This window comes from Solanum stenotomum, chromosome 10, assembly GCF_019186545.1.
Source record: "Solanum stenotomum isolate F172 chromosome 10, ASM1918654v1, whole genome shotgun sequence".
NCBI lineage: Eukaryota > Viridiplantae > Streptophyta > Magnoliopsida > Solanales > Solanaceae > Solanum > Solanum stenotomum.
The window spans coordinates 36641016-36651491 of NC_064291.1; the positions used below are offsets into that span (position 1 = coordinate 36641016).

General features: G+C 33.9%; 1 protein-coding gene and 1 pseudogene across 1 annotated transcript; one reads left to right on the forward strand and one right to left on the reverse strand.

The window, feature by feature from the left end:
* Positions 1-5286, reverse strand: LOC125842945 (uncharacterized; annotated as a pseudogene).
* A 1797-nt stretch (positions 5287-7083) lies between these two features.
* Positions 7084-7841, forward strand: LOC125842946 (probable protein phosphatase 2C 34). The gene is made up of 4 exons (XM_049522218.1): positions 7084-7144; positions 7333-7412; positions 7565-7714; positions 7788-7841. Exons 1-4 carry the CDS (start codon positions 7084-7086, stop codon positions 7839-7841), a joined length of 345 nt encoding a protein of 114 aa, XP_049378175.1.
* Positions 7842-10476: the final 2635 nt, after the last annotated feature.

The window sequence follows — 10476 nt, forward strand, 5'->3', positions numbered from 1 at the left end:
TCATTCAGTTGAAAAGGACGATGTTGTAGCTGGTACATGTGATTGATGAGCCACGAAGAGTTCTTTCATTTTCATTACTTCTTTCATCGCATCTTCTAAGGTAGACAAGCGATTGGTCAAGGATTTGTTTTCCTCATTCAAGGATTTGTTCTCTTCATTCAAGGATTTGATATCCTCTCGAGTTGAACGCAGCGCAGATAACAATTCAGCTTTTGAGGAAGTTCCACCTTTCAAGTCTTTTGCCTTTACTCCAACCCCAAATCCAAATACGTGGCTACAAGTTTGAGGTCCACAACATTTTTCAACAATCTCTAAGGTAGATAGAGATGGATCTACTTGAACCATTTCTTCGAGTTGAGCCTATAAAATATATCAAAGAACATTTTCTATTATAAAACATGACAATTTTAAGCAATTAACATATTTAATTTACAAAACGCACATGTTTTTCAATTGCTTCAGGTTCAACAAGCTTGTTATCTTTCTTACGAGTCTCAAAGAAAATAGTTGTCAAATCTGGTGGATTTTCATCTTTTCCACCCTTCACATCAAAGTCAAACATGTCAAATAACACACACCTCATAAATATTCCATTTAGAAAACTAATTTTATGATAATACCTTTTGATAAATAATCTCTCGAATAGGCTTGCTACCAATATGATGAAGCATCTTTAACTTTGCTCGATTTGCTGCATTCCTAGTGCTTCTTGCCTGTATTTGTTCACAGTAAGCTTCTAGTGCGAGTACTTAAAAAAACTGGGATCATAGATATAAATATTTTTGAGATGGTCATTTCTTATATGAGAAATTTGGATTCTGAACTTAAAGAAGAAAAGCCAATGGTTCTTGGAAGTTGCTTATAAATGGATGATAATTGGTTGATGCAAATGGATACTTAAAACAATTTATTTTCAAATTTGAGTCAGCAATATGAGCTAGTCATAGCAAGATGCAATCAAGAACTGAAATGCTCTATAACACAAACATATTGGTATAGAACAAAAATAAATTAGGCATGTGAAATTTGCACCTTCTTCATACAATTTTCCTGTACTTTAGAACAAAAACTGAATTGTTTACTCACCTTTGCATCCTAAACTCACAAGATAAATGTGGCTTGCCTAGATTCAAGAAAAATAAATTAGGCATAGATTAGCTAGTTGGTGCATCAAGGATACAAACTCAGGTTTTTTTCCAGGTCTATTAGGTGCTAAGGAGGGAAATCAAACTGTACAAAAGAGTAGAAAAGCAGACTATTAACTTAATAGGCGTACCTGAAAACTTTCAGAAGCAAAATGTTCCTTTACTAACCATTCCCATTCTTTTTTGTCTACTCCTCTTGGGACATTCTTAAGAGACTGTTGGATAGGCTTGTCCTTCACATATTTTGCATGCAAGTGTCCTCTCCATTTGTTCCATAACTCATTCATCCATCCCAAGATATGATCACGATGATCATTCATATCAACACTCTCAAATTTGTGCTACAACAATTGAAACATGAGTTGAGTTATTATTTTCAAAAAAAGAGAGGCATCATAAGTTGTACATCAGGCGTATATTTGTTACCTCAACGGCTGCCCACATGTGATTCAACTTTTCTTGCTTAATATCATGCCACGATGATACCCCCAAGGGACAAATATTACGATCACGCACAATTTTTCCCAAATGCCTCGAAAAAAGATTGTTATTTGTTCCAACCGTTCAATTATTGTAAAAGGTGACTTTCAACTTTTGTCCAATTTCAAGTGAAGCAACTTGTTTGCACATGTTGCTTCCTCGAACTCTTCTTACCTTTGTAGGACTAAATGACCCTACAACAACATAATTGGATAAAAACTATAGCAATCAAACTAATTAAAATTTAATAACATATTAATTCAAAATATCATACCTTTTTTCTGTTGTTTGAGAGTGGTTCATAACTTGATCAACAGATGGAGGTAATGAAACGTTGGTTTGCATATTCTCTTTCTGAAGAACCAATTTTTTCATGTTTTGCATTTCTTGATTAGAAGACATGTTAGAACTCAATTTTGTGCATTTAGAAGGAGTTTGGATATGCCGATTATCTAAAACAGCACTCTTGTTGAAAGATCCCAATTCATGTTCATCACTTCCCAAAGAGGAGCTCAAAGATCTAGTTCTTTTCTCAAGTCCCTTTCCTGTACCACCTAGACTCACTTAACATGATATAAAAGTTTATCAAAAAAGTTGAAACCACGGTATATTTGTAAAAAATATAATGTTTTTGAAAAAATCTTACTTGTTTCAACTTCTTGGGTGTATTTCTTAACTTGATTAGTCATAGGAGATGCAGTATTAATTTGCATATTCTCTTTCTCAGGAGCCATGGAGTTCTTATGCATCATTCGTATTCCTTGACTAGTGGACATGGTAGAGTTTTTAAGTCCTTGGCCATTCCCTGTAGAACCTGAAAAAAATAAATCATGCAACCAATAGTTTAGCACAGTATTTTGGAGAGCAAGAAGCTGAAAAAAAAGACTCACCTCGAAGGGCTCCTAAAGACAAGATATTTAAGTACAGTGAGATAGAGCTGCTTTTTGGCCTGATATTTAACTTTTTATCATGGAATTTACATATCAGTTCGTGCCATATTGAAGGTAAAAGGGTAGATAAGATTGTACGCATGATAGCATAATTATACATATTAATATCTTATTCCTATATTCTACATCAAACAGAGCACTCAACAATTAATACAAAGAAGAATGAGAAAATTTCTGAAGAGCCTTGTTGAGGTAAAAAAATAGATCAAATATTCGACAATGAACGCAACTTACAAGAATAAAAGAAAATAAGAGAAATAAATGAAAGAGATGATTTCACCAGTAAACTTAAGAGGATTTGTTGGAAAAGATATTTATTCTCAACACAATTAAAGATTTTGCTATCCCTTAAAGTGAAAAAATACAAAATATCTTACTTGTTTCAATTTCTTTGATGTACTTCTTAACTAGATCACTTGATTGAGGCAATAAACTCTTAGATGTCAAACTTCCCTTCTCACCCAAAGATTTAAGCCCTCGTCCTCGACCCTCTCCAATAGCACCAGGCGCAACAAACGTATATCTGATAGTACTCTTCATATTAGAATCAACCTCATTTTCAGTCTTCAATGATTTCATCTTGAACCTGCAAAAAGAGACAGAACGTTAAAAATTAAACTTGAAAATGTCTAATTATGTAATAATAAAAGAAATTGTGTCATCATAATGTTGAATAATGAAATACTAATTCATAAAAGATACTTCACCTCATTAATTCTTTTTCTTTTCTTTTGGGAAGGACTTCCTAACTCTATAATATCATCATCCATTTGTTCCACAATCTCAAAGGAATCACGAGGTTGAGTCTTTCTCACTACTTGCCAACCTTTGTTGGAATTATCATTAGTATAAAACACTTGAGATGCTTGATTCGCTAAAATAAATGGCTCATTTGTTTTCAAAAATCTACTTGGATTAACACTCACAAAATCATACTCATCCTTTTTAACTCCTTTTATTTCATCATACACATCAAACCAATTACATCGGAATAAAATCACTCTTCTATCCATGACAAATTGCAACTCAATCACATCTCTTAAAACTCCATAGTAATCAAGGTTCTCACTATCTTCGTCATTCTCACCCAATACAACAACACCACAATTTTGAGTCCTTAACTTGTTATCATAATCTTCTACATGAAACCTATATCCATTAACGACATAACCATTAGAATGCGTTGAATATTTGGTGGGACCACGTGAAAGTGAGAGTAGATCTTCCATGATCTGACTATCATCTTGTTTGTGCAATTGTGCGACCTATCAACAAGATAATATTTAATATTTTAGAATGAGTATCACAATATTAAAATATCAAATTTTGATATTTATGTATTACTCACCCTATCTTTAAACCATGCAATAAATTGTCGGCTATATTCTGCATCAAACAAGTGTCGAGCATTCTCATGACTTTGTGCAAACTCTCTATAAAATTGAAGTGAACCATACGTCTCATCTGAAAAGTGATTAACCTAAAAGAAATAAAAATAATGAGATGATATAAAAGAAATCTCCATACTTGAGATATGGTAAGACTTCATCGCAGTTCTTCAATATGTATAAATGTGCTTGTTCTAGTTCATCTGCTTCAAGCTCACATGGATTTTTAGCTCCTAGAGTTTTTCCAGGTTGACTAAAAATAGATAAACCACCATTCGATTGTTTTAAACCACCATCATAATTTCGTTCAGGACGATTGAATCTTGTGTCAACCTTATGCAAATACCTTGAACATAAAGTCATACATTCATTTGCAATGTAGCCCTCTGCAATACAACCTTCTGGACATGCCCTATTATCAATGAGAGATTTCAAAAAATATAGCCATCGCTCCACGGGATACATCCACCGATATTGAATCAGTCCAGCAATCTTAGCTTCAGTAGCTAAATGAACAGGTAAGTGCACCATGACATCAAAAAAAGAAGGAGGGAAGACCTTTTCCAACTTGCAAAGTGTTATGGGTATTTGTGCTTCAATATGCTCCAAGTTTTCAATTCTCAACTCTTTCGATCCAAGCACACTAAAAAATATAGACAATTCAATGAGAGGTTCACACACTTCTTTGGACAACATACCACGAAGTGCAAGAGGGAGTAGATGTTGCAAGAGAACATGACAATCATGACTTTTCAATCCAGATATTTTGTGATCTTTCAGGTTCACACATTGAGAAATATTAGATGAAAACCCATCAGGAACCTTTAGATTCTTTAAGAAAAGGCACAATTTGTGCTTATCTTCTAGAGACAATGTGTAGCATGCTTTTGGAACTTCTATTTTCTCCCCCTTTTGGATGGGGTGCAATTCTGGCCTAATGTTCATCTCTTGTAAGTCTAATCGAGTGTTAATTATGTCCTTGGTCTTTCCTTTGACATTCATAATTGTCCCCATGATATTATCACATATATTTTTTTCAATATGCATAACATCCAAATTATGTCGCAACAAGAGACACTTCCAATATGGAAGTTCAAAAAAGATACTTTTCTTGTTCCAATTATCCATTCGGTTTTCATGTGATATGTTCTTTCTTATCTTAGGATCTTTTGATAATTGTAACCCTTCAAGATTTTGCACTTGATTAAATATCTCAATACCGGAACGCACTTTTGGTGAAGGCCTTTTCTCCACTGTACCATCAAATGACCCCTTCTCACTTCGCCATTTGTGATTCTGAGGAAGATAACGCCGATGACCCATAAAACACTGTTTCTTACCCTTAGTTAATCGAATTGAGGAAGTGTCTTTATTGCAACATGGGCATGCCAATTTTCCTTTCGTTCTCCATCCCAATAAATTTCCATATGCTGGAAAGTCATTGATGGTCCATAATAAAGAAGCATGCAACTTAAAATTTTGCTTAGTTGATGCATCATAGGTCTCAATACCAACTTCTCACAACTCCTTCAATTCCTCTATTAAAGGCTAAAGATATGTATCAATTGCATCTCCTGGACCATTTAGACTCGGAATAAGCATTGACAAAATAAAATTTTCTTGCTTCATACACAACCAAGGTGGTAAATTATAAGGGATAAGAACTACAGGCCAAATGCTATGTGAGGTTTTTGAATTCCGAAATGGTTGAAATCCATCACTAGCAAATCCAAGTCGAACATTTCGAGGCTCAACCGCAAATGAAGGATGAAGTTCATCAAATGACTTCCATGCCATTGAATCAGCCGGGTGCCTCATTATTCCATCATCCACTCTTTTATCCTTATGCCATGTCATCAGAGTAGATGTCTTAGTAGACATAAACAATCTCTGAAGTCTAGGCTTTAAGGGAAAATATCGTAAACTCTTTGATGCTATCTTTTTACCTTTTTTATTCCTTGTTTCCCCACTATGTGTATTTATTTTCCATCTCGTCGCACCACAAACCTTGCAAGAATCAAGTAAGCTATCATCCTTCTAGTATAACATGCAATCATTAGTACAAGCATCGATCTTGTTGTATGAAAGACCAAGTTCTTGAATTATCTTCTTTGCCTCATAATATGAATTTGGCAAATTGGCACCATCAGGCAATAACTCCTCTTTCAACATTTTCAATAGCATTGTAAATGATGCATTACTCCAATGACCCATACTTTTTATATGAAGCAATTTGATCAAAGTGGAAAGCTTTGAAGCTTTTGAATTTTTGTATAATGGACACTCATAATCCTTTAATAGGCTGTAAAACTTTCTTGCTTCAACATTTGGTTCCTCTTCAAGAAAGTCATCACAACCAGTATGTGTAGTTCCTCCATCAAGATTAGGATATAAATCTCTCAATAGTTCTTCTACTTCATCTTCACTCTCACATTCTTCTATTTCATCTTCATCTTCATGTTCTGATTCTGATAATGGCTCACCCAAACGTTCTCCATGGTGATACCAAAAAGTATAATTGCGAATTATTCCATGTACTAGCAAATGTGTCTCAACTGTTTTACGAGTTCCTAAAGTTGTATTGTAACATTTGACACATGGACATCGTATTTCATCTTCTTCTCCTGTTTTTTGAAAAGCATAATTCAAAAACTTTTGCACGCCGATCAAATAGATTTCATCGAGACGATTATCAACAAGTTGCATCCACTGCTTACTAGGTGCCATAACCTTTAAGAGGACATAAAAAAACTTTTTAAAAGATAAAGAATAACAAAAAATCTAAGATGCAAACAACTTGTTACCATCAGATAAACACAATAGGGTTGAAATCTAAGGATAGATGTCACTAAGAATTATAAAAGATTATAACTTTACTTATAGCAAAGATGTTAGTTCCTGAAACATGATTTTTCTTTGAGCCTACCAAGATTGGAGCAACTAAATACACAAAATAGTATATATTACGACATAAGATTATCTAAATAGTTGTTTGTTACTAAAAAAAACTACTTGCTTATAGTTCTTTACATAAAGTGGGAACTTGATGATTTGGAAAGGGAGGACTTTTTCCGTTTGAAGAAGATACGAGGTTACAAGAAGAGGGAGGTAGAGAAACAGATGGCCGCTGCAAGGCTATATGCAGCGGAGAAGGCTGCTAAAGATATTTATTTAAAGAGAGGTATTTCGCTTGGCTCAGCCCATAACTTACTGTCCCATGCTTTACAGAAAGATGAGGATATTGTTTTCTAATGTGGAGGTCAGTTTTTATTAGTCACGTCTGTCGTCAAATAAAGATGGATAATACTTTGCGTGTTAACTTTTTTTTGTAGAACCATTTATCTGGACTGCTTCATTTTTGCAATATAGCAAAAGGCCCAGATTACACGCTAACAGAGAATGGTAGAAAATCTGATCATTTTCATGATCAGTATATTTTTTTTCTTCCTGTAAATGAACATGAGAAAATCTGATAGTTTTCATGATCAATATATTTTTTTCTTCATGTAAATGAACATGAGAAAATCTGGGAATGTAGTTTCTTCTCCATTTTAAGTGTAATTTCCTTGATGACTACTAAAGTGTAGTTTCTTAAATGCAGGTATGGGATGTTATATCGAATGAAGAGACTGTAGAAATTGTATCTGAAATTCCGAATAGGGCAAAAACAGCACTGCATATTGTTCAATGTGTTGTTCGTGCTTGGAAATGTAAGAGGAGAGGGATAGTTGTAGATGATATTTCAGCAATTGTACTCTTCTTTCAATTCTAAGATTTCTGTCAGCATATTTACCCTGTAACTACTCCAAAATAACACTTGACAGAAAGCACAAGTTTCTGTTTCTCATGTTCTCCATCTACCTGCAGCCTTTGGTTAGCTATTTTTTCACAGTTTATTCATGAAATGGATTGGTATTAGTTTAGATACAAAAAAGTCATTCTATTAGATCAAACAAGTTTGGACATACATAAATGATAAAATCTTAGAACTAGATGCTCTTTAAGTAAGCGTAAGTCCAAAACAAGTTGAAATCGACTATATGAATAGTCGCTGACAATATTTCTCCATTAGACAATACTTCCAAGTGGTGCAAAAATGATAAATTATAGAAGTAGGCAACTTGGATGATGAAGTTAAAGTACAGTGAAGCCTAGCTGCAATTGAAGGAAAAGTGTTGAATTTTCTGCTCCAAAAATTCTGGGTAAGTTTTCCTAACATAGGACCATACAAAACAATGAGTTAAATGTATGTGTTGCTAAAAAATCTGCCCAAGAAAATAGAAAGCCAAAGCCACTTTGTTGCACCATGTCAACAAGGAAATTAAGGTCTATAATTGAACAACTCAAGCAGCCATTTCAGACGGCTATGAAATTGGAAATGCAAATGTTGATCTTCATTCAGAATTTTGTTTTGAACTTTGAACTCATGATAGGTAGTGTCATTCTTCTTGTACTTTTTGTTTAGCCGCTTCTCGTATTTTGATTATATTATCAGATGGAGATATTTTTAACAGTTCAATAAGAGCTCTCTGCATGTTTGTACTTAAAAAAAACACTGCCAAAGTATAAGTTCAATTATTTACTCCTTATATTCTGTTTTTAAAACAATTCCTTGTCCAATACTAATGATCAACAAACAACTGATCATGACATTAACTGGTGGTATAGAAAAACTACTCATCACAAACTATGTAATTACTTCTTGTCATCTGGTGATTTCAAACCCAAAAATACAGCCGAGTTTCGGATCATGATACACTTCACAAATCGAGTCAACTATTAGAATGCTCGACCCATTAATCTTTTACTGACAAGTAAGAAAACATCGCAGATTATGGAACTTTTAACCTATTAATGTTAGAAAAGAGGAAGAAGAAAATGACTAACTTGAATAAAACAACAACAAAACTCCATCAATACAATTTATGGAAGAACCAAGAAGCTTGATTTAGAAGAGGAACAAACCTAAAATTCCTTTTTTCGCAGCTAAGCAGCAACTACACAATGAAGAAGACAAAGCTGCTATGAAAATTCACTGGCAAAATCGAGTCAACTATTAGAAAGCTCAACCCAATAATCTTTCACTGATTGTAAGGAATAAAACAGAGCATATTATGAAACTTTTGACCTATTTAATGTTAGAAAAGAGGAAGAAGAAGAAGACTAACATGAATAACATAAGAGTCATCAATCAATTAATGGAAGAAACAACAACTCGATTTAGAAGAGGAAACAAACCTGGAANGAAGTTAAAGTACAGTGAAGCCTAGCTGCAATTGAAGGAAAAGTGTTGAATTTTCTGCTCCAAAAATTCTGGGTAAGTTTTCCTAACATAGGACCAGACAAAACAATGAGTTAAATGTATGTGTTGCTAAAAAGTCAGCCCAAGAAAATAGAAAGCCAAAGCCACTTTGTTGCACCATGTCAACAAGGAAATTAAGGCCTATAATTGTACAACTCAAGCAGCCATTTCAGACGGCTATGAAATTGGAAATGATAATGTTGATCTTCATTCAGAATTCTGTTTTGAACTTTGAACTCATGATAGGTAGTGTCATTCTTCTTGTACTTTCTGTTTAGCCGCTTCTCGTATTTTGATTATATTATCAGATGGAGAGATTTTTAACAGTTCAATAAGAGCTCTGTGCATGTTTGTACTTAAAAAAAACACTGCCAAAGTATTAGTTCAATTATTTACTCCTTATATTCTGTTTTTTAAACAATTCCTTGTCCAATACTAATGATCAACAAACAACTGATCATGACATTAACTGGTGGTATAGAAAAACTCCTCATCATAAACTATGTAATTACTTCATGTCATCTGGTGATTTCAAACCCAAAAAAACTGCCAAGTTTCGGATCATGAGCACTCTATAAAATATGAATCTTCAGGCTCATAATACACTTCACAAATCGAGTCAACTATTAGAATGCTCGACCCATTAATCTTTTACTGACAAGTAAGAAAACATCGCAGATTATGGAACTTTTAACCTATTAATGTTAGAAAAGAGGAAGAAGAAAATGACTAACTTGAATAAAACAACAACAAAACTCCATCAATACAATTTATGGAAGAACCAAGAAGCTCGATTTAGAAGAGGAACAAACCTGAAATTCCTTTTTTCGCAGCTAAGTAGTAACTACACAATGAAGAAGAAAAATCTGCTATGAAAATTCACTGGCAAAATCGAGTCAACTATTAGAAAGCTCAACCCAATAATCTTTCACTGATTGTAAGGAATAAAACAGAGCATATTATGAAACTTTTGACCTATTTAATGTTAGAAAAGAGGAAGAAGAAGAAGACTAACATGAATAACATAAGAGTCATCAATCAATTAATGGAAGAAACAACAACTCAATTTAGAAGAGGAAACAAACCTGGAATTCTGTTTTTCGCAGCTATGCGCAACAACTACACAATGAAGAAGACAATGCTGTTATGCACGAAAATTCACTGGTGTTGAGATTGGGGCAGAGTCGAAGCAATAATCCTTCTTTGATCAG

Coding starts and splice junctions, on each gene's coding strand:
- LOC125842946 (XM_049522218.1), top strand. CDS start 7,084: ATGGCCGCTGCAAGGCTATATGCAGCGGAGAAGGCTGCTAAAGATATT. Junction 7,145..7,332: donor AGATATTTATTTAAAGAGAG/GTATTTCGCTTG, acceptor TTTGCAATATAG/CAAAAGGCCCAGATTACACG. Junction 7,413..7,564: donor AGTATATTTTTTTTCTTCCT/GTAAATGAACAT, acceptor TCTTAAATGCAG/GTATGGGATGTTATATCGAA.